Below are 25,681 nucleotides of genomic sequence, written 5' to 3' on the forward strand. Positions count from 1 at the left end.
CATATAGCAACCGACACCTTTATAATAGGCAGATAACTGTCAAAGAATCGATATTTGAAAAGATTTACACGAACATGAAGTCAAAGTATCATCTTCACTAATTAGGTACAGTTTATTGTATGCAACTTTCCCCCAGCCACCACGTTTCCCAAGTGGTTTATGAAGAATACATATAGCAACCGACACCTTTATAATAGGCAGATAACTGTCAAAGAATCGATATTTGAAAAGATTTACACGAACATGAAGTCAAAGTATCATCTTCACTAATTAGGTACAATTTATTGTATGCAACTTTTGATATAATGCTAATTTTGGCGTTGCAATGTGATAAGTTACTTAATTGAAGCTACCTTTGAGACGGGTTTTTCCCTGTTGATTGTTCTTTGCTCTTCTCTTTTTTTTGGTTGCCAAGATTCTAGTTTTGTATTTAGCATCAACAAACCCCTGGCATTTTAGGACATGGCCAACCAAAAGAAGGGGAACAACTCCAAATTGCCAAAAAAAAACCCATCATTATCCCAGGAAGCTAGCTCACATGCAAAACCATTGGTTGAGTACCATAGAAGTAGATTTATTATGCTAAGATGGCGGCCCTCCATGCTGGATCAGAAGTTGTAGTTCTATACTTAGAAACATAAGAAGCTATGCAATCTTGCAACATGTCCGAAAGCTTGTCGGTAGCATCATGCGTGTACGTGCTTTATGCTCCATACTTTTCCAGCAGTAACATGACAATACAGATTCCCTATATCCAAAGACTCTAGCTAGCTCCTTACCTGTGAAATACTAAATCAAAGACAACTCATTAAAAGCTTCAAAGTTCCCAACACTTTACATATAATGCCTTAGTCATCGCCCTACCCTTTTCATATTTTAAAAAAAAAAAAAAAAAAAAAAAAAAAAGATCCTTATAAGACATTACAATAGATATGAAAAGTGCAATGCTAATGTCAACTATGAAATTTAATGGAATGGTATAAAAATTTACCACATAATGCTTAAACCTAACACTACAATGGGCTATAGAAACCACATTAGAAAGATGAAGATTCCAAACAGTTCAAATCCCAAAGTGGAAGCTTAAAATGCTACAAACCAGTGAATATTTCATTTATAACGTCAATGAATGTTAGACATACTCTTGCTCGGTAAGAAACCAACTAATATGTGATTAAACCATGACTTAGCCATCATGTATTTACATTTAAAATATAATAGTAGTCTAATTATTTATCATATTTGTAACAAAATTCCGTGCTCAAGCATGCAGGGACTTCCAATGTTAATACTTATTAGTAGTGGGATTTGGTCTTATTGTTAATTCATTATTAGTTGTAAACTATTAATCTTTTTTTTTTGCATTTCAGTGAAGGGAGTCATCTAAATTAAAGGATTACTGGGCATCAAAACTCAGTCCACTTACAAATTCTGCGCAACAAAGGAGGTCCTTTTTCTCGGTGACCATATTAAATCGATGACACAACACAACTTAATTAATGAATGCATGTGATAAAATACTCGAACAATATTAAAATTAGCTCAATTGATATCATTTTGCATACCAGCACATGAAACAAAATTTAAGATGGTAAAAGGAGTCGTACATCCTTTAAAAGTTTAGTTTCAATGTTGACGTCCAGCCTTCATTCGCAGCAGCCAATGTCAAAGAGTGAAATATCTGCAAGACATATACCAACGTACACTTAGTAAAGAAAAAGTCAAGTTAAGTTTCAATGAGATGAGTACAGTAATGAATAGTTAGATTGTTATATCAACTAAACCATCTTAAAACCCTGCAATAAGAAACTCCCTTTTCTCTTACAAAGTTCTTTCGGTGCAAGTCTGAGACATTCAAATCATCATTCATTATTTACATTCCTTGTAGGTCATCAGTAAGTTTTAGTAGTACCCTAGCATTAAAATGAATTAACATACTGTCAAAGAACCACCTCAAATTATCACAAAAAAAGTGAGAACCTTTCCAATTCTAAGTGAATGCATCACTACAAATGTAATATATAAATACCTCAGTATCAAAATATCTGTAATGACTTAGATTTTCAACAAAGGGTAATCTAGTCATTTTTTATTTTGTTTCAAACATAATAACACGTTCGACTTGTATTGTTATAATTGATTTTGATGTGGACTTGTGTAGTTGAATTTGGCACAAATAAATTGTTAAGTGTTTTACACAATTAATTGATGTGTGGTATTATTTAGTGTGAATTTATTGTTTATACCATTAATTGGAATCCGGTTGGCGGAGGTTTAATGTTTATATTTGGCGGAGTTGGTATGGGCTATGGATGTGAATAGTTGGTTAAATTGGGCTTGATTGTGTGGACTTGAGTAGAAATATCAAGGTGCATGTCTTTTTATATTCTATTAATATTTGACTTGTTATATTATTGGGCCGTCTTAAAATTTCCTTGTATGTTTTATTATTACGGGCCTAAGCTATTCTATTATTTGGTCTGGCTTTTCTATTAAATTGAGTCTACAAGGAAAATGGCCCATTTATCATTAATACACAAGTTGGGTTTTTGTCTTGCATGCATAAGTAAGGTCTGTGAGAATGAGACACCACCTGCTTAGACCAACCGTAGGTGGCTAGAAGGGGATTGGGATTGACTTTTATTGCTTGCTGGAAAAGAGGGAAAAAGGGGAGGAAGGGGGACCTGGTTCATTTTTTTTTCTTTTCTAGACTGGAGGGGGTGAGCGGTTAGTGAATAGTGAGGAGGAGGAGTGAGGAGTGAGGAGTAAATAGAGAGGCGTAGATGAGGAGGTGTCCGGGGGATGAGCGGTTGTAGCAGGAGTACACATGGAGAGATTATAATAGAAGTTTGAAAACATTAGTAGACATTTTAGTAGTTTAAATAAAATTACTAACTAGGTTTTTGGACCCGTTCAACGAACGGGGATCATCTTTATATAATTTTTTTTCATTTTATTATTATGTATTAAAAATCTTACTTTTAAACTATATTGAAATTCAGAAAGTAAATTAATTGTTCAAAGTTTCCAGCGCCAATAATTTGTTAGACTAAAATGCTTTTCTTTTTTATCAATGGGCCTTATAGTGTATTTAGATATCCAAATTTTGGGTTGTCTTTTAATTTTCATTTTTTTAATGAGTTTTATGATAAATGTTAGCTTAATTCTTAGCTCATTAGTATCTTTAACACGTAGTCTCACTTTCACCACTTGTATCTCTAATTTCCACACGTGTATTCTCACTCTCATTTTTTTAAGAAAGCAAATGCCTATCTCTTAAGTATCTATCTTCAGTTGACTTTAGCGAAGAAGTAAATTCAGTCGCTCTTAAAGGTACTTTATTTTTCCCAATATCCCTTGAACTCGCTCTCATTTTTTATAGTTTCCTAATTTTCTATCGTTAGTTCATTGTCAAGTTCATGATAAGCTTACTGATGTACATGTAATGTGTAAAATAAGGTTTTTCATCTGTCACATAATAGAAATCAAATGTTGAAATTTATAGATTGTTGGTGAGTAAATTTATAGGTTTTTCATCTCTTGATTGATTTCTAAAGCATTTGCGCTAAGAATGGCTACGCAAAGAGTTAAATCTGTCAAAGTATTGACGTATTCTGAGGGGTTTCTTGAGTGGTTGTTTATTTTTCTACTAATCATTAATGATGTGTTCTCATACTTGAACGGATGCCGTTAAATGAATATTTTTTTTTTGTTAAAAGACTTGTACCTATTTGTAATTAAATGAATAACATTAGTTATGTAGATGTTTGAAAATTGGTGTGTCAATTCTATATGCGTGTTCCAAGTGATTTGTTACTGTGTCAAATTGTAGCAGCTCTAAGAATGATCTTTTTTCTTTTCTTTATGGCTTGGATAGCTCTCTAAGAGTATGAATCTATATTCATTGCTAAGACAAATCTTCACCCCTTTTAGATTCCAAGTATTTCTACTATATCCCTGAGCAGTACAACAATTGATGCTGCATTATGTAACAAATTTTGCGATACAAAAGAAGCCTCCTATCCAAAAAACTGTCGATTCACAATTCATAATAAATTAACATCTTAAGCTTTTTATTTATAGGGTCCTCTTTCATTCAATTCCTATTCTATTCCCATAATTAAAGATTTGGAACTTCTGAAACACATATTATTCAACCAAGAGGAAGCATGCCTTCAACACAAAATATCTTGATATCTTGGTTTCAATGAAATATATAAAAGTTTCAATGAAATACGCACGTGATAAAGCAGTACTTGATATCTTGGTTGGCTCACTTAGCATAAAGAAGGAAAAAAAATAGATTAAGAAAAAATTATACGGACTTATAGTTCATGACTTCAAGTATCCACATGCATTTAACCTCTTCCAACAAAATCAATATCATTACAACTGCCTTCGATACAACATAATGGACTACAATATATACTACACTACTATAATATTTAATTTTACAATTCCAACTTGAATTCTAATTAGCGGCCCAGCCCCCTCATTTAAAAAAATAATAATTATGCACCATATCAACTGCTTTATTATCTCTATGATCACCATCTCTATTGATTCTTAATCCTTTAAGCGTACTTGGTGTCGTCTTAAGTCTACTCGCTCATGTTCCTTCCATGTATTCCCTTCAAAACCTCTTGCATCAAAAAAAGAATTTGTTGGTGTGTAAACCAACTCATAGTTAAAACAACATAGATTTTAGTGAAGCTTTTTTGAAACTGAAAAATAATACAAAGCTTTTTCCATCACCCGAGTTAAGCTTAAATAAGCACAACAATACCAATGACCAACAAAACTAATAGTGATGATGTTTTTCCTTTTTTTCTTCTTGCACCAACGTAAATAATCCAACAAACAACTGAGTCCTTAACATCAATCACTTAGACTGGCCAGTAAATTTCTTCACCATTCACATACTTATTTTCATCATGTTGAAAATAACTCAGTTCAACAAATTCAGAAAATAAGAACCCCCATATATTATCAAAAAATAAATAAAATTATTTAAACAAAACAGATAAGAAAACAATGAACATTTCGTGTAAAAAAGTTTATCAACCATGAAGAGATAAGAAGACAATAAAGACATCTTACTTGATAGAATAGAAAGACATGATAGGTTGATGATTTGCATGAATACTGGTGACGAAGAAGAGGCTGAGCTTCCCAGAAAAATCAGACCAAGAAAACCCACCTCTTGAACGAATTGATTACTGTATAATAATCCCTTTTTCTACAAAAACCAAAATAAAAAATCACTAAAACAACACAAAAAATGAAAATCATGATCATGAGATATCATCGATTTCAGTCATCATATCATTACAAAATCTCGAATCAAGGCTATCAATAGTCCAAACTATTTTTGAATACAATGAGATTTCACACCTGGCGAATCTTTCCTCTTGTTAATTCTTAAAGTTGTGATCAAGAGAGAAGATAGTTGTTGTTAGTTGAAACTCAGAACTGAAGTAAATCAAGTGAAGGAGATTTAAAAAAAAAAACCCCCCATAAATATTCGACAAAAAGTGAAAGAGATTAGCTTGAGAATGGAGACCGAGGGATTGAAAAGAATGGCTTCGTTGTTTGTTTTTGGTTGGCAAATGGAGGTTTTGTGGGTTTTGGTTGTAGAGCATGAGAAAGAAAACTCTTTTTTCAAAGAGAAGAAATATGGATTTAGTGATTTTTTATTTTTTTTTTGTGCCCGTAAGATTTGGTAGGTTTAAGTACTAAAACTTCATTTCTAAATGAAATCTATTTCTAAAAGAATACAATGTACAAATGAATAGCCTGCATATAAGCAATTGATGGTATGATTATGCAAAAAAAATCCACAAAAAGTATTATTGTAGTATATGAGCATTTGAAATATATATTAGAATATCAAACAAATCAAATGGCCAAAATTTATCAGTTTGACAAAATTCCAAGCAACTTTATTTCAATTCCATGTTCAACCCAGTAGATATATTGGATATGGATGCAAGCAATCCTTAATGCACAATGTCCCCCTAATAACAACACTTGAACGCGTTATCCAACATATTTGCATCTTGGGAATAATATAATCAACGACCAAACATTGACACGCTCTCAATAGAATAAAAAGTAGGCAAATAACAAAAGTAAGAACTAAAAAGAGGGCTCAAATTGAATGAAACAAATTGTTTGAATACAAAATTTATCTATTTCACTAAGGTAACCTAGCATGTTTTTGTCTTTGAAACTTTGCAAATTAGTATTGTACCTCATATACTAAATGTGCACAGTTTCCCATATTTATAAAATAAGATACAATAAGTTAGTATTTTTTTCTGGGTGGAGTATCATTACAGTTTGTAACTTAGATTAACGACAATCTCTACAGATATATTTGCTTCCCTCCAAATGTGGGTAATGCAAATAGTTTGCATCTTTTGTTGGATAAAATTCCATCTGCCCTGTAGTTTCCAAGGTACTGATTGTGTTTTGAAAGCGCTGGATCGCGTGGCAAAGATCGGGCTCCACCCATAAGTGTAGCCGTCCATGAGTCACTCACTGCATGTTCAACACTTTCTAAAATAGCAACACATTCCGCCCGGTGATTTGTTGCAAATTTCCATAGCCTAGTCCTTTCCCTGCAACCATAAGTATTTATCTTTACTTGTTGGGTTGTGGAAGGTAGCCAAGTTCCCTGAAAAGGTGGTTTGGGCTGAGCATATCTAGAACTAATGCCCCAAGAACTGAGATCTCATCTTCATGCCTGCATCGGTAGGAAATAGCTTCAGAGAGTTTTCCTGCTGCGAATACATTTTGTTTAATGGTGCCAACAACAGCTGCTCCCAAAGTTAGTGGTCAGCTTCACTGGGAGAGCTTAAGAGCATATCTCAACATGTGGAAATCAAGTCTGAACTTGAACTTACCTGCCAACCAGTTCGAAATAGACCTTGTGAATCTGCCCTCCCAAAGAAGGTGGTGCAAGTTTTCTTCGTTTTCACCACACACAACAAACTTAGATGCCAGCAGCCAGCCTAAGACCCTTCTCTTGATCATGTAATCTGTTGCGGTACATCCATGTTATTGTTTATGGGATATAGCCGATACCTTAGGGTGTATGTAGTAATGTAGTATGTACTTGCACCAAATGGCTATGTGCCAGCTGATTTTGGGCTTCTTCATTCTGATTAATTTGATAAAAAGATTAATTAGTGAAAGAAACTTATCATAATGGAACCTAATAAAACATAACAAAACATTGGGATTCAATTGATTAGAACTAAAATGAAAAAGAAAAACACCAAAACATGTCTATTAAAAATAAGTTGTAGTTGGTTTGTCTTATGGTACTATGGTATAAATAAAAATGTATGCTAGTGTCCCCTAAATACCATGAGCTGCAGCAGCATCTACTGAAAAGAGCTTCCTCATTCCTAAAATACCCTCCTTAAATGAAGTCCCCTAAATACCCGACTCACTGAAATTTTGAGCTGGAAGAAGATGAACTTCTCCTTAAACGATATAAACACTTTGAAAGATCAGCAGGGTTGTCAATTTATCATAAATAAGTAAGGGTTAGATAGACCCTGTGATATAATATGTTCCATCTTTGTTGGTTTTTGGTCCTCTTCTAGATAGTGAGCTCGATGTACTGATAGAGGATGCAATTGGGACTCAATATGTAAAATTATCTTAATGAATACAGGTAGGGGTCTATCTAACCCTTGCTTATTTCTTAAAAAAAGAGGTATGCTGCATGATAGTTTACGACCCAGCCCAAGAAACCATGAGTCGTTATCTTGGGAGGTCTGAAAGTTTCAGATGCTAAATACACTTTTTAAAATGAAAGAGTTGGAAGAACAAAATGAAGTAAGAGTATACTGAGATCCCCACCTACAATACATGACATGAGATATCTGTTAAGGGTAAAAGTTCATCAATGCCGAGAAAAAGACAAATTTCAACCAGTTGAGAAGAACTCAATAATCGGTAAAGCTTATGTTTCCAAATAACAAATTCGTCTTTCTCACTTCGCGAGTTCACAATCTCTTTAATTCAGTCAAGAATTTACAATCTCTTTAATTCAACCCCAGAACTCATATACATATATAAGTACAAACTGCATTACTACAAAAGAAGAATGCATACCTGGTCTCTAATCTCTTCCCCGACTTTGCGAATAAAAAGCGCCTCAGATTCAAGTACAAGGAAATCAACCTCTTCAAATCCGAGCAATCGAGAAACCTTAATTAACAAACAAATAAAATTCATCAATATATGCTAATGGAGTGGATTTCATATCATGTACCCCTACTGTGTATAAACTTAAACTATGAAGCCATGATGATATACAGGAAGAGGAATCTAGAAATTGGGATCCCCCCGCCTCCTTGAGAATGGAATCAAAATGTTCCTATATGCTTAAGAGTATTAGCACATATGCAACTGGCTTGGTAAGATTTTTTCTTCGTCCAAGGTTGGCTCCTCAGTTGATTATCTAATTTATTCAGATTCATCATGTATAGTCTAATCAGAAAGATTTTTCTGGATCACTCTATTCCAATTCTAGTTCATGGTGCAGAAGATGGACAGTTGAACAACAAAACTCATGTCAGTTTCCTAAAGTTCCACATTTTACCCTTAAAATCTTAGCTATTACAACTCGCATTTTTCCTAACGTATTTCCCTTAATATAGGCAATATTATGATATTAATTTGTGTGACTACAAACAGGTCCATGATGCTGGTCACATGGTCCAAATGGGCCAGCCCGAGGCTGCCTTGGAGACGCTGGAAAAGGTTGACTTCATGAAAACTTACTACAGATGCTGCTGACTCAAAATATTTTGTTGGATATGTATAGGGATTCAAGTACATCGCTCTGTTTCATCATCTGTTTTGTCACCTTGATATATGGTTTGAAACTCCATATTTTTCCTTTTCTTGCATCAGTTGGGAAATGGAAAGTCACATTCTTCTTACAATTAAGAAAGCTGTTTTACCTTCACTAAAAAAAAAGAAAAAGAAAATGACAGTGAACCAAATTATCAAAAATGCTTAACTCAATAGAGTAAAATTTACTAAAGGATCTTTTTTGGAATGACAACCCCACGGGACATTCTCTTGTGGACATATCGTCACCATTTTGAAATCATTACACGTGAATTAAAGCATGAAGTTCAGAGAACAGTGAATAGTTAGGCACTAAGAGAAACAAATTTCCATTGGCCAAGAGTCCTTCCTGATCCAACTTAAGAAATTGGGGGATTCACGTTTTCGTTTTCTGTGATCGAAACTCTCACTATTCCTTGCTCGCAAGTATTGCAAATCCTCAGGTTTTCTATAAACTTGAGGTCTCTTATGGGAATAGTCTTGGAATACATGGTTAGAAGGATCAAACACTGGATATTCAGTGTTAGATACTTTATTTACTTTCAAGTAACTGAAGCACTAAACTATGATAATAACAATTACAAATGATAATATATTTTTTAAAACAAAAAAAAAAAAAAAATAGAAAAAAGAAGCACCTATTCTTAGACCTTTGACCCAATAATTTCATTATGCAAACAATGTGGAAAAAGAAAATTTGTTACTACTTTAAAATAAATTCTAGTTTCCCATGTTTTATTGGGACTCTTTCAACTTGCTCCTTTAACAAACGACTTAAAACTTCAAGGTGAAAAAGAGTCGACCTACATATTTCTGCTTTAACATCTATAGAGACATAGATTGAACAATTATATTGCAATGTTACTAAAGAACATTCACTATATTTATTGGCTTGAATACAAATACCAAACCTTTTTTTAAATATTGTATGATCCAAATTTTGGTCTAGTCCACATGCTTCCTACTAAGTGCAAAAAATCATCATAATTTCACACTGTAAGGTACTCCTAGTAAGTCTTACTAAATAGAAGAACAAACATTCTTACTCGTTAGCAAGTAATTGCTTGCAAACCTAAGTTTGGGTGGTCGATGATATCATGGTTAAATTGTTCTTAAAAGTGTGAGCTATATGATTTGATAAACAGACAGACTAAATTAGAGTAGTAGAATTAATACCCCGATATTGTTGTGCTCCCATAGCTTATGAACACCATAATCCACTGCATGCACAACCCAACCAAAAAAACAAAATAAACAAATTATTTAATTAATTAATCATTTCTAGTTCACACCATTATTGTCACTGATTTTATTTAAAACAATATGGATCTAATAGATCGAGTGAAGAAATAGATCGAATAAAGAGTGTACTTGTTCATCAAAGAAAGCGCATATTGTACTATTGGTACCCAAGACTAATAGATTGTATTTTTGAAATTCTTTATTCATATTAGTACAATCTCATGCTAAAGACTACCCAAGACTAATAGATTGTATTTTTGAAATTCTTAGTTCATATTAGTACAATCTCATGCTAAAGACTACCAAAAGTGCCTAAAATAGCGTACAACTCATAAACCTCCACTTCCTCCAAATTACTAATTAAATTGCTTGGATCCGAAAAGTTCAGTTAGTAATTTTTTTGTTGGTTAGTAAGTATCACACCGGCTTGATAAAAGTTTAATGAAATTATTAGATAGAGGGAAGATGGAGGATAGAGAGGATGTGTAAGTTACCTATCAGTGCTATGAGCTTTATGTGAGGTGCACTAAACTGGCTATTGGTGGAGAAGAGTCTTTCAATCTGGAGACAGACACTCTAGATCTTGAAAAAGAACTACAAAATAAGTGCTTTCAAGCTCGATAATTATATCATATATACTACTCTTACTGACTTATTAGAAATAGTAGAAACTACAAACCTGCAAACAATTACATATGCTACAAAATAGTACGAAGCAATATATATATATATGGGAAGACGTCGCTATAGTAATTAATTATATGACCAAAAGGGCTTTATAGCCGAATCAACAACACATCAAGTCGAAATCAACAACACTTAAAAGGCCATGAAAGTAAAAATCAAGGGATTACAAAATTACCACTGAACCCTTACATATCTATAAAACTAAAATTTCTTTCAAACCAATTACTCGGGATGCAGTTTTGGTACTCGCTTCCCCACCATTATTGAAAAACAAATACCCAACTTTAATGAAAGTCACATCCTCTTGGAATACTTTCTAATACTTTCCAATAAGAGATAGTGATGAATGATAAATATCTCACATTTCTTGCAGTCAGTTTCAGCAAAAGCTTGTAGATTTTTTTTTCTTTTAAAAAAGCCCCCCTATACTCATACTTGGTAAAACTAACTCTTTCTATTTTACTCTTTGTACTCATATTTGCCTAAAATGCAAAGAAAAAAAAAATTGTGAAAGCTTGATATGAATAACAACATGAACGACCTCACAAAACACAAAATGAAGTCAATACCATATACCTGCATAAATTTGTATTGCCATTTCACCTTCTTTATCTCTCACGAAGGAAACAAAACCCAAATCTTAGAGGTAGACATATCCATAATGCTCTTTAGCAAAACACATAAGCTGATGAATACAAATTTTGCATGATAGTGTATGCTAAACATCAATTTCTAACAAAATTATTTACCTAATTTAACTGTCGTTTGGCATATGCCCACCAATCAGCTTGGGCAAAAATGAATTTTACAATGATTATCCTTGTTAGAATGTGATCCTCTTGATATAATGTTATCAAATCAACGAAAGTTGTCAAACATGAAAAATCTATTAAAACTTGGCATAATCATAGTAAGTAGTGTTAATGGGAAAAAAATCAAAGAAAAAAAACTATACAAATATTAAATCTTAAAATAATCTCAATGATGATAAAATTCTACAGTGATCAGTACATACATGCTAATTACAAGTTCTAGATTGGAATGACCATAATACAGTAACTATTCCTGTTTATCAAAGCAAGGGAAAAAAAAATCATATAGCAAAATTATGTCGATATCAAATGCAAATATACCAACCTTAAATAATTACCTTACTCTGGAAGATGCATGTCCACGCTAGAAAAGAAGTCTGCGAAGAAATTTTGCGGTCGGTTCATCAAACTATATCCTCTTGCCATGTCCAATTGGCATGCATCATCTAACTATATCCCCTTAATTATCGAACAAAATAAGAATTCCACCATTGGGTCCAAGATTGAACTCTTTCATTACTTCTTTATAGCGAACAGTGTCTCTTATGTCAATGTTGGAACCAAATGGAAGGGTCATAACCGCCGGGTCGAGATTAACCACATATCCCCGAATGTTTGAAGCTTGCGTATGACATACCAACCTATGAGGAAAAGTTGTTTTTCCACAACCTAAAAGAAACACACAAAGTTACAACTACAAAGTTATAAGACATAAGTAAACACACTATAATATAAGGCTGTTAACACACCTGCCATTCCAACGACAATAATAATCACATGTTTTTTCTTAAACTAAGACGCCTCCCCTATATGTAGATTTTCCATTGACGTAGCAAGATCTCCTTCCTTATCTTTAGACTACAAAAAAACCAAAGTAAATATACTAACAAAAAAAAAACGAAAAAAAATAAGGAAAAAAAATGTATGTATGTATACCTGGGTGTTTGAGGATTATGGCAAGTCCATTTGCATAACGACAGGTTCTTTGACAGTTGAATTGTAAGTATCCAGATCAATATCCATCATAAAAACTATATCACAACATTCAAACAAACACAAATAATAATAATAAACAAAAGGGACATAAACACCCCAAGTCAATCAGACCAAACCATAATATCAAGATATTTGTAATAATTTACCCCAATAAATTCTAATAAAGTGACGTAGTAGTAATAAGAAAACAAAACTTATTGATAACGATTGATTATTTGATTGAAAGAGTAGTGGACGTTTTTTGGTTCACTTACACTTTTCAAACTCATACAGTAAACTCCGCCCCTTAATTGCCATGGTCCAAATGAGAAAATACTAAGATAAAAGGTTCTTAAGGAATATGAGCAAAAGATAAATAGGAATAGAAATAACTTACATTTTCGTTCGCCTAATTGGTGAAAGTATGTTTGCTTTTGTAGAACTGTTTTATTTGCTTGTTAGGATTTTTAATTTTTTTTTTCCTACATAATGAAAAAGGGTTTGGAGTGGCGGAGGAGAAGAAGTGAATGAGGAGAAATCAACCCTTTTTTCCAGCGGTAAGAGTTTAGTCGGAATTTTCGTTAAGAGTTTATGTAAAAACAAATTAGTTTTAGGGAAATTTCCACTTTTAACCACGTTGGAGGAAGTGATTATAATTTGAGAATAGATGAGGGAGATTTAAACAAATCTGGGGAGGTGTTTTTAATTATTAGCACCTCCTCTTTTTTAGGAGCCACTAATATTGTTCGAGGTGCAAAATAGAGCAATTTGGTGAGGAGAGAGAATGTGCGCGAGCTTTTATATATATATATATACAGTCCCGATCTTAAAAGTACGTACTTAAGTTAGTAATTAACGGACTAAACCTTACAGGATATCCACGAGATTTAGTAATCCTGAAACACATAAAAACCCCACCGTAATCTCTCTCTCTCTTTTATTTCTCTCTCCAAAATTTCCTTCGTACTTTTCTCTCTCCCGTAACTATTCTTCTCTCTAAACCAAATTAAATAAACAAAAAAAAAATGTCTCGTTACCCTCTCTCACTTCAATTCGTCTTGTTCCTCTTTACCTCACTTGTGTTTTTTTTCTCTCTCTCTCTCCTTGAAGCAGTGATGAAAATAGAGGTAAATGTAAGGTTGACTTCGATTTTGTGTTTCTATAACTTTTTTCTCGTAGAATTTTTTTGTTATTAGTAATTTTATTTGGAGTTAATATTTTTTGCGCATACGACGTCTAGGTTGAATTTCAATACCATAAGGGATGGGTGTGTCAGGGTGCATGCGTGATGTAGTGAAGTTGAACTTCATTCGTTTCTAAGATTTTTTCTTTGTTGATTTAAGGTCATGGTCCATATGCTAATAAATCTTCTCTAAACTAAAATTTGGTGGTTCACCCTGGTAAATTATTTTCTAGAGATCTTTAGAAGAATATTCAATCACATATATGGCAAGGATACCACCCTATTAGCCCAAAGACTTTTAGTTAGAAACAGGGACACTATATTAAATTGGTTCTTCCAAAAACAAGTGAGGAACAACTTCTTTAACACAGGAGAGGTTGGAAAGAGTTGGGTATAGGTCTGCATAATGTGGAGAAACTGACTTCAGGGGATCTAGGGGTACTGATTGTTAATCTTCGTATTATACTATGAGATGTTGATTTAAGTTTGTTGAATTTATATCATGATTTTGCTTGTGAGCTTTGCTTCATGTCCTAGTCTGAAACATTTGCATCCAAATTTGAGTTCCACATTCCAACCAAAAATCTAAGTCCAGAGTCATACCTTTGTTAGTAAGGAATTATCTCGATATGCAAATGTTTCATATATCTATCTAGGTACAACAATTAGAACGTGAACCAAAGTTTTCACTATATCTAATTGTATTCTACATATTATAAATTCTACTGACTCCATTGTTCACTGCATTGGCGTCATTATACTTTTAACATGGAACAACACTGTCAAACAGGAGTTCTGCTATGATAGTATGTTAAGGCAACTTAGAAGTGTGATTACATGTAATTGCTCATAGTTTCAGTTCCCGCTTCTATTAATTTGGCGCCCTATTTTTTCTGTAGTATTACTCCTACTAATTATCAAGTCTAACTATTTTTTAATTCTAACAAGGTGGATCTTTAGCTCAAATGGCAGAGCACTTTGGAGGTATACAAAGATGATGGTGGTTCAAACCCACCAAAATCCTTTATTATTTTAACTGTTAATCAGTAGCTTTGTTTTAAGAATGCTTCAATACTAAGGTAAATTTGTGAGAAGGTCCTTGAAACATGTATATGGAGCTATATTTATGGTGGTAATACGGTGCCAACGTAAGACGGTGACAATCTGATTTATTCATACTTCTCTAATTCTCTCACTGCAGGAAAAAGGTATAGTTTGAACTAAAAAAATAAGTAAATAAGTGTATCAATGTATCATTGACGCAAGTGGTAATCCCTGACATAATTGATCATTTCTAATTCATGCTTTTATCTGTGGTGTCTAGAGATGAAGTAGGTAATCCATGGCAGAATTTGCGGAGAAGGATGTTGCATATTCAGCAGGCGAGATAAATATTGGTTGTCGAGGTGCCTATTGTCAAAGCTCTGGGAATTGGTTGGTTAAATGTGATGCAGCTGAAGTTATATTAAAGTTTTAAAGCCTTCATGCTAACTGAATTGGAGTTCAGATAAAAAAAGAAATTCTTGATAAACTTCATTTGTGCAACAGTTGTTTATTTATAAGTACTCCTAGAATTTGTAGTAGCCTACCTCAGAACTTAGCTAAATGGTCGCGGCATAATGGGCCAATGAAAATATGTTACCATTCGGCTACTATTGTAAGTTCATTTTGCTTAGACTAATATAATTTTGTCATAGACCATTATCATAAAAAAGTAAAAAGAAAGTAATAGCAGTATATGTTCCATCACAACCCCCAATTGTTATTGTTCATTTCCAACCTCTTGGCTTGCCGACCTTGCCTCTTTATAGATTTTGGGCCATTTCGGTGGTTGGCTGTTAAGCACTTAAGTAGTTGGAGTTTAAGTTCGGCCATTTATAACTTAGCTTTGGGGGCAATGAATTGAACGTATGTGAGTACGTAAGTTGCCTTATGTGCACCTTTGCACACCTTTGCATCATGCATTTATCTTCCAGAACCAGTGTCATGTCCCAATAGAAGAATGCTTAGTTTCAAAAAATCAGTAGACCCTCGCGAAGATCACACTCTCATTGTTGATAATTTTGACAATAGTGAGAAATCTGATCACTTGGTAAGCGACTGCAAATCATCTACTTAGTTTGAATGTTGGATTGTCGTTCAATGTAACAGTTACAATCCTTGACTTTAATGAAATAAATGTACGAGACTAGTTACATTGGCTTCTCAAAATAAAATTGCAGATGTTGCAATCATCCAAAACGAAAAAAAGAATAACAATATCTATTACGATTAGCGCGGTTTTCTTGAAATCTGCTACTAATATCTGGTGTCATTAAAGTTCCTCGTATGAAATCTCTACCACCACCAGCTGCCATCGTGAGTACTTCATGCATATCAATGCAAAGCTCTATCACCTAATATCAAGCAAAAATTCAACAGCTAAGATATACAACACTAAAAGGTAAAAAAACAATTCAAAAAATTAGTGTTTACCCGAGCCAGAATAAGAACCATCGTCACTATTAGAATTTGTATCAGTTTCATCCTCATTGTCACATGAAGAAGTTTGCGAAGTTTTTTCACTACAAGGCAATTAACATTACAAAGAATATGTGAAATGCACTTTTAGGATTAAAAATAAAAGAAAAATAAAGTGGCATTACTTACCCATTATTAAGCATTGGACAATTCCTTTTGTCATGAGACATTCCAACCTTATTACAACCATTGCACCGCCTACCTTTGTTCTGTTTCCCCTTCCTAAGTGCTTTCTCTTTTCCCCTCTTAATCCTTTTTCCGCACCCTTTTGCCCTTGCTTGACTCGGTTCCTTGTAATTGTTTTCCAAATTCAAACTCTTATTTTCATAAATAGTACATTTATCGCGTGTTGCTGCTACACTTGTGCCACAATCAACTAACTTCTTAATCTCTTCAAGTGCACCATCTAAAGCATCAGTATACACTTTAATTGCTTCTTTACTTCTAAGAGCTTTATCAACTACAACGGTAGACATTTGAATAAGTTCATTCCTCTTCATGAGGTATAGTTTATCATCTTGTATCTCCATTCCACCATCATCAATGACTGTCTCTAATTTTCCAACTTTACACCATCTCTTTAAAATGTATTGGTTCGGCAATTTATCAAAATCATGCATTTTGTTCAAGTATCCCAATACGTGTCTACAAATGACCCCTGAGCTTTCAAACATCTTGCAACTGCATGAAACAAAATCCAAATCTTTTTTATAACAAATTTCCCGCACTCTATACTTTTCCACCATTTTCTTCCCCAAGATTTTCCTTTCAACTTTATAAATACAACAACTGTCATTGTCACCAAGAAGCTCAAATCTATAATTCAAGCTCTCCCACAACTCATCTTGAAATTTAAAAAATATCTCAAGTGTATAAACATCAGCCATGTGTACCAAAAAATTATGGGGCATTTTCAATTTAGGCTTCTCAATCATATCTTTGTTATATGCCATTAATTCTTCATGGCGTTGGTGCATAAGTCCCCTACCAAACTGAATCATAAAATCTACTAAAGAATTTTCCTTGGAAACATACCTCTTGTAGAATGAATGAGCACTTTCCGCTCGTTGGCTACTTGACATACCAGCAGAGAAAATATGATTCACATATGCAGGCACCCATTGTGAACGAATATCGTACAATGACTGTAACCATTTATTTTCATGTAAACCACTCCTCTCAACAAGATCAGTCCATTTGGAGTCAAACTCGTCCTTTGTCTCACATCTCCATATGCAACTTGAGAACTCACTGTAGTACTCAATATACTTAATTGTATCTAATCTCTCCGAGAATTTTGTCAATATGTGCCAACTGCAGTACCTGTGACACAATACCCATATTTAATATGCCAAAAGAAAGAAAAATAAAACAAAACAAAAATTGCAATACCTGTGATAAGTATTTGGAAGAGCTAGAGAAATGGCTTTTGTCATTGCTGGATCCTGATCTGTTATAATCATCTTCGGCGCGTCACTCGGCATAGCTTTTAAAAATTGGTCGAATAACCAACCAAACGTAACTGCAGTCTCATCACATAAAAATGCACAAGCAAATAAAACGGTCTGGCCATGATTATTAACCCCATATAATGGTGCGAAAATCAATCCATATCGATTGGTTTTATACGTAGTATCAAAAATAACCACGTCTCCAAAAAACTTGTATGCTCGCCTAGAGGTTGCATCTGTCCAAAAACAATGAGTAATCCTTTGTTCAACATCTGCCTCAATTTTAAAAGTGAAAGAAGGATTCTTTGCTTGTTCCAATTTTAAGTACTCGTGAAACATATCTCCATCGTGGCCCTTCACCGCATTACGCTTGTTCCTTTTCTGGTTATATAAATCCCTCTCAGATAAAACCAATGTTTTCTATCCCACTGACTGCACACCAAGCAAGTTGAATTGTTGAGCTTTGTGGTATATTAACCATGGCAAGTTGTTGCGTTAAACATTTTTTTGGCAGAAAAAGCCACGGTGAGATCTTAGAAAGTGTACTCTACTCGGTGTTGACAATGAGTGAGTATGCCCCTCAATAAATACACTAACTACAAATGCACCAGATTTTGTCTTCGTTCGCTATTTTTTTGCTTACAATCTTCTTTTGTATTACCCCGACGCCTTTTTTCCCAACATCTGCTACTAGTGAACTTTTTTTCTTGTTTATAACAAACATATTCCTTTCTTATTACTGCACCATCCTTCTTCCTGCTTTGAGACCAACTACGTACACTAAATCCAAATTATTTTTGCATATTCATTGTAAAAGTTGTAAACATCATCCAATGATTCAAACTCCTGACCTACTTTTGGCTTCACATCGTTTAATACTTGAGGAGTGTAAATCTCAATATTTTCAGCACCTAAGCTCCCACTCTCTACATCGACTTCCGGATTCTCCATTTCACTATAACCTGACACAAAAATAAATTAAACTCATTACCAAAAAGCACTATATATGCAATAATAATTAATTATTATTTTAGCACGTACAGTAGCTACTAATAAGTACAATAAACAAATGGAGATAATGCATAAATAGTGTAGTGTGTGCAGTTATTTTAGCACGTAAAGTATTGTTTATCATCCTGACCGATATATTAGGTCTGGAAGATCACTTGGGTGATATGGACTTTAAAATTGCTGGCACACGGAGAGGAGTAACTGCAATTCAGTTGGATATAAAACCTGCTGGAATTCCACTGGACATTATCTGTGAATCTTTAGAGCATGCATTGAAAGGCCGCCTTCAAATTCTTGATCACATGGAGCGACATATAAATGCTCCCCGTACACAAGATGAAAGGAACTCGCCACGTTTAGCTTCATTGAAGTACAGCAATGAGTCCCTTAGGTGCTTGATAGGACCACAAGGTGTTTTGAAGAGAAAAATTGAACTTGCAACAGGTGTGAGGATGTCTGCAAGTAAGGACAAGTCCCCTCTCCCATCTCTATAGAACAAGGTTAAGGATGTGTTTTTTCCTATTATTAGATCTCCATATATATAATTTAAAGCTTCCTTCTATTTAAAGCTTCCTTCTAAGGTGGAATCTAAGAGCACATCTTGTCAACTGATGGCCCGCTTGAAGACCATTTGAATGCCAATAAGCTTACTAAGATTGCTTGACTCGTGAATATGGCATGTCCCTAACCGACATCTGCATATAAGCTTCCAGATCTCTCACAACCTTGTTCACCACGTGATCACTAGTTTCACTGCATTATTACTATAACACAACCAAGCATTTTTATTTTTTGTTTGCACGGTCACCCAACTATAGTGCTCACACATATAGACAATTTCAATATGCATGACTGTTGCCAATTATTCTGTAGCAATGGTCTTTTGCGGCACTGTGGTACTATGGTAGTATGTGATAATTGAAAAATGAAAAATCAAAGAGTGCGACATTTATTTTTTATTTTAATTTTAGTAGTTACGAAACAACACCAACGCCAAAGTAGTACCAATTTATTTTTGAACTATACATTGTAATTCTTTGACCTATACACCGTAAGTAATAAACACTTCAACTCCAAACCACTCCCTTAAATTTAAAATTATTTAAAACCAATAGAATGTTAAACTGAAGCATAAGTCATACTACAACTACTAGAAATACAATATATTCCATCGGGAAAAAAAAATAGACTATATGCAAAATATTCTAGTTCTACTTCAATATTATACTGTTAAAGAAACATAAGTAGCACCAAATACCTTCAAACAATAGTGAAATTGTCTTTGTTTACCGAAGAAAAAGTAATAGAAGGAGAATATGAATGACTTCTTTTTTTTTTTTTTTTTTTTTTTGCTGGAAGAGAGAGAAATGAAAAAGATTTAAGTCGTGAGAAAAGAGAGCGAACTGTGAGGGAGAGGGAGAGAGAGAGTCACGTAATGAGGGAGAGAAAATAGGGAGGGAAATAGAGAAAATAATAGAGATTACGGTGGGGTTTTTTCAATGTTTTTAGATTACTAAATCTCGTGGATATTATGTAAGGTTTAGTCCGTTAATTACTAACTTAAGTACGTACTTCTAAGATCGGGACTGATATATATATATATATATATATATATATATATATATATATATATATATATATATATATATATATATATATATATATATATATATAAGTTAAAAGTCTTTTTTTCCGGTACATTTTAATTTAATTATATTTGGTTAGTTGGGAATTTTTTGGCTATTTACTAGTCGTCATATATATACATTAAGAAGTCAATACTTCCTGCACATTTCAAGTTTTCAACGTATCATGAATTCATTATCAATGTCAATTTTTCTAGTTGGACATGGTTTAAGTGCAGTATGGTACCATACCCAAGTTACTGTAGACAAAAGCATACACGAAAGTGGGACAAAATTTTGGTAGACTAATTGCATTGAAATACACACGTAGTCTCAATCCAAACCAATAGAATGAAGGAGGCTCAAAAGGCACTTACTGGTGTTTACTGAAAGAGGATGAGAAAGGAAGATTGATGGAAGTTTCTTCTTGAAAAGGAAATTTGTGGGAAATGTCTTATCTATTTTGCTGAAAGAGAGAAGAGTCGGGAGACAGAGTATGCAGATGTATGGTTTTCATCGAGGACAGATGTATGGTTTTCATCGAGAACAAATGTATGGTTTTCATCGAAAAATTTGGGTCAGGCATGTTAACCCAAAATTTTCGTTCTCTTCTCCTCGATGAAAACCATACATCTGTCCTCGATGAAAATCATACATCTGCATATTCTCTCTCTCTTGACTCTTCTCTCTTTTAGCAAAATAGATAAGACATTTTCCGCAAATTTCCTTTTCAATAAGAAACTTCCATCAATCTTCCTTTCTCAGCCTCTTTCAGTAAACACCAGTAAGTCTCTTTTGAGCCTCTTTCACTCTATTGGTTTGGATTGAGACTACCTGTGTATTTCAATGCAATTAGTCTACTAAAATTTTGTCCCACTTTTATGTTCGCTTTTGTCTCTAGTAACTTGGGTACCATACTGCACTTTCCTAGAATGTTCCATCATCTCTTGTAAACTATGTCTAACTAGAAAAATTGACATTGATAATGAATGTTTTGTACATGCCGATTGAGTTCCATAGGCGATTGCCATGAATTCGTAATACGTTGAAAACTTGAAATGTGCAGAAAGTATTGACTTCGTAATGTATATATATGATAACCAGTAAATAGCCAAGAAATTCACTCTAAATGCTAAGGACTAAATGTCAAATTTCAAGTGTTCAACTAACCAAATATAATTAAATTAAGGACTATTTAGCTTTTGGGCCACTTTTTAATTGAATAATTTGCAGTTGGTCACCAATTGATCGTTTATTTGCATTTGGGCAAAAATTGACAGTTGCCCATCCATATATTTTTATATATTGACACATTTACCCTTATGACCAAACTCTAATTTACAGTTAAAGTTTGGGGGCCAAACCCTAATTTTGAGATAAGACTTGGGCATTTAAATAAAATGCCTAAATTTGTTCTAATTCCGATTGTATGCTCTAATTATGATGCATCTTTAATGTAATTGGTAGTTGACCCTAATTAAATACAATAACCAACTCTAAATTGGCATCAAATTAGTTTTGATTAGGGTGTACAATTTTATGTTCTTGGTACTATTAAACAATAACTTTAGAGTGTTAATATTCTCCTCTTGTTACGTCTATAAACTCACCTTTAAAAAAATTATATTATATATTATACCCCTCTATTCTTTTACCTCTCCCATTAGTATAAGCTCACCACCGTCTCCTTAAAAGGTAAAACTCTCTAATTGGATAAATTGGCCACTCAAATATTCACTCAATCTCTTTTACAAATATTTATTATATTATAGTTTAATTTATACCTAATGATAGCAATTGAATCAATAATAGATTGTTCAACCCCATGACTAACACTGGTAATAAATCATACGAGGTATTCTGCAATCAGTCATCTTTATATAGATGTAAGAATCTTGTTCAAATTTAGGCTTGAGATAGTCCAATTTGAATAATATCTTACAATTATTTTAGTATAAAAGCTAATGAAAAACAAACACCTTATAACCTCTAAGTATATATAACAATTGAATTATGACAACTCCAAACGTGTTCATAATAATATTCGTGAAGTTTTGTTTTGCTCCTACTACAAAAAAATCTGTATAATGATCGAGACTATTTAATTCGTACAATTATGCAAAATTTAATAATATGCATTTTGTTTTGCTTCCACCCATCACTTTTGGGTCGTATGTATTTGCGTGTATATGTTAATTAACTTGGCTTAGATTCATGATGTAAGTTGGTTAAGTTGTAGTCACAAAAAGATTCTTATATGACCATTGAATCAAATCTTAGATTTTGTCAAGTGTTTGACTATTATTTAGAATTTTTAGTATTTGGTCATACTGTTAATAGTAATATTTGTGTTTAATCCACAAGTAAGTCACGTGTATGGCATGCACATGGCACTTTAGCCATTTCTAAGAAATTATAGATGGAACAAGACGGTCAACTCAAAGTCAACACAGTCAACCATCAATTTTGACCCAAACACAAATAAACGATAAATTAGTGACCAACTGCAAATTATCCAATTAAAAAGTGGCCCAAAAACTAAATAGCCCTTCAATTAAAATGTACCGGAAAGAAGAGTTTTAAATTATTAGTAGGGGTCAGTTCTAGGGACTCAAAAAAATTTGGACTCAAAGTTTACTCAATTTTTTGACGGCTAGATTAACATCATCTAACGGTTTCTGTTGGTTGACATAATGTGGGACTCACCAATTTTACTTCAATTTGTATTGTTTGTTTGACTTGTTCCACGTAACTGTTGTGAACTCCATACACTTCTTCCTATTGTCTCGCACCTTCATTCTATTTGCCTTGTGTTGTTCGCTAGCTCCTTAGCACCTGACTTCCACACATCTTGCCTTGAGACACCCCAATGCTCACTCATGACGTGGACCAATTCCACATCCAGACTACTTCAACTGTAACAAATTACGTGAATGAGGTTCATAAAAAAAATGATTGGGTACGAGGTATCAAGCCCCTAAAACCAGTAAAAGTCATTATTTAATATTCAAAGGCTAAAAGCCTAAAATGAAGTCTCAATACAAAGGGATAAACAATATATAATCAAATCTTAACACCAAAGAAAGAAAGTAATCGTGATTCTCTCTGTTGGCCGGGTTTTTTTTTTTTTTTTTTGTTATTCTCCATTAATAGTGATACTGAAAGGGTAAGGTGTTGTGACAGAAAGAAAAGTGGGAGTGGTTGGTTGGTTGTGTGGTGCTGCAATGGTAATGGGAGCGGAGTGAACACGAGAGAGAAGGAGAAGAACTTTGTTGCAAACTTGCAACCAATTAAGTGTGACGTGTAAATATGTAAATAAGTGATAGAAAAGAAAATGAGTAAATATATAAAGAAAAATAAATTAGAAAATTGGGTATAGGTACACAGCCGCAAATTTCTTAAGTTAAGAGGAAATAGCAAAAAAAAAAAAATTGTTTTTCCTCCATAAAAACTGAAATTTGACATCTGTTTCAAATTTCAGATTGAATTTTACACTTTTAACCTCTTTTATTACTCCCAACTAAAGAAGCAACTACCAACAAAAAAAAACTACGAACTAAATCATTTACCAAAAGAGTAGTGGATTAATCAAAATAACTAAAATTCATTCGAAATCTACAAAATTCCAATTAAAAGTAAGATGAATTTCTGAGAGACCAAAACAATATGGAAAATATCAACTTCAAAAATAGAAAAAATGTATGTTGATTACAACTAATTTCAATACAGCTTTAGCAATTTAAAATACATCTCTGATAATTTTGAATAACATGTTTAAGTTTTGTTTGATGTAATTCAAATTGTGAAAATGTGAAAGGACAAATAGTTTTTTTTTTTTATAAGACAATTGTATTATTTGATTGCAATACATCTTGGAGCAATACACACGCACCCTTGCCTGATGAGTGGCCTCAATTGACGCACACATCTACAGCCTGCACACAGTAGATTTTCGTATTATTTATTTGTGGAAGAAATTGGCAGTTACAAATGAAAGGGAAAAAAGGAAAATAAAAAGTTTTAAAAGTAGATAATACACCCAAAAAGTGACGTTTTGTTAAAATTGGAATAGAATCAAAAGATAATATTAGTCTTTCACGCTAAAGAAAGTGTCTGGATCCCAATTTCTTGAAAAATAAATTGAATGAGTCCCACATGACATCATCAAGAGAGAGAATAGAATTGTTTTACCTATGTTATGTAATTGAGACATTAGATGATATTAATCGGGCGGTCAAAACATTAAGTAAATTTTGAGTCAAAGAAACTTGAGTCCCTAGAACCGGACTAATAATGCGTCAATAATGCGCGTGTAATTATGCGGTATTTAATTAATACGCGTTTTAAACGTTTGGTTGCAAAAATTCGGAAGTCAAAAATTCGTGATATTATGTTAGTAAATATTAATAATAGTTGTCATTCTTTACAACATAACAAACATGTCTAAACAATTTAGCAACAAAAACACTGAAACCAATTGAATGGTCCACATAGGTACCTTCATTTATTTGTTCTTAGATTGAAATTACCGTTCAAATTTTAAAATACACACACACCATAACATAACAATTTAAATATTGCCCAAAAAGTATAAAAACAAAGCTTTTGGATTAATTTATCACTAAAAATATAAGAGTGAGGGACTTAAAGTAAGAGTGATGACATAAAGTACATAAAAAATAACAAAAACGCAACTGAATTTTTATTAATTTTTTTTTTTTTGGAGCCGAATTTTTGAAAAATTCGCCAAAAATTCGTTTTATTCATTTCAAAGCAAAAAATCGCGAATTATTGCAAATCTTTCAAACATTCGGAAGTATTATATGTTTTGCCCTTCAAAAATTCGATTCGCGAATAATTCGGCAAATTACTAACAAGGCTCCACACCCTATTATATTTCAACGTCTAAAACACTTTCATTCACTTTTCACCATTCACTCTTACTCTCTTCAACGCCACCGTACTTGCAACTCCACCAACTTCCACTGTTATCTCTCTCCAAAAACCAAAGCAAGCAAGTTTTTCTCTTTCATGATAATTCATTATATATTGGGTTACAAAATTGACGGGTCGATATGTCACTTTAAGTGACATACTTTGGCAAGGTAAAAACTCCAATCGTTGACATCTCACTGCATATGTTATAATAAATAGCATACTTCCACAATGTCATTTCTAGTTGCATATATTTGCCTTTGTCTCAACAATATCAAATTAGTCAACCAAATCTTAAACAAAAAACATCATATTAATCGATTCACTCAACAAAATCAACTAAAAAAAAAAATGAAGTCACTAAGA

At 33.3% G+C, this 25,681-nt stretch overlaps 1 protein-coding gene and 2 long non-coding RNA genes across 23 annotated transcripts; 1 reads left to right on the forward strand and 2 right to left on the reverse strand.

Moving 5' to 3' along the window:
* Nucleotides 1–6,132: 6,132 nt before the first annotated feature.
* Nucleotides 6,133–13,111, reverse strand: LOC147519287 (uncharacterized). 21 transcript variants are annotated; one of them, XR_015212139.1, is made up of 9 exons: nt 12,988–13,111; nt 12,552–12,646; nt 12,365–12,473; nt 11,954–12,284; nt 10,611–10,710; nt 10,051–10,094; nt 8,131–9,835; nt 6,909–7,165; nt 6,133–6,748 (listed from the first exon to the last, which is right to left on the reverse strand). It is a non-coding gene; the product is annotated as an uncharacterized LOC147519287 (long non-coding RNA). The 21 variants fall into 21 exon arrangements; XR_015212138.1 differs by lacking the exon at nt 12,988–13,111 and having other exon boundaries at nt 12,552–12,701; XR_015212154.1 differs by lacking the exons at nt 12,552–12,646; nt 12,988–13,111 and having other exon boundaries at nt 8,131–8,226; nt 8,888–9,835; nt 12,365–12,524.
* Nucleotides 13,112–13,723: 612 nt separating this feature from the next.
* LOC147519288 (uncharacterized) lies at nt 13,724–15,419 on the forward strand. Its single transcript, XR_015212157.1, has 2 exons — nt 13,724–14,981; nt 15,098–15,419. It is a non-coding gene; the product is annotated as an uncharacterized LOC147519288 (long non-coding RNA).
* Nucleotides 15,420–15,888: 469 nt separating this feature from the next.
* On the reverse strand, nt 15,889–20,158 carry LOC147519289 (protein FAR-RED IMPAIRED RESPONSE 1-like). The gene is made up of 6 exons (XM_086594847.1): nt 20,014–20,158; nt 17,686–18,706; nt 17,329–17,616; nt 16,423–16,974; nt 16,249–16,337; nt 15,889–16,169 (listed from the first exon to the last, which is right to left on the reverse strand). The coding sequence occupies exons 2-6, from the start codon at nt 18,081–18,083 to the stop codon at nt 16,150–16,152; spliced, it is 1,347 nt and encodes a 448-aa protein (XP_086450973.1). The 5' UTR covers nt 18,084–18,706; nt 20,014–20,158; the 3' UTR covers nt 15,889–16,149.
* Between the last annotated feature and the right edge of the window lie 5,523 nt (nt 20,159–25,681).

The sequence above is a fragment of the Coptis chinensis genome, chromosome 2 (genome assembly GCF_015680905.1).
Source record: "Coptis chinensis isolate HL-2020 chromosome 2, ASM1568090v1, whole genome shotgun sequence".
NCBI classification, from domain to species: Eukaryota; Viridiplantae; Streptophyta; class Magnoliopsida; order Ranunculales; family Ranunculaceae; genus Coptis; species Coptis chinensis.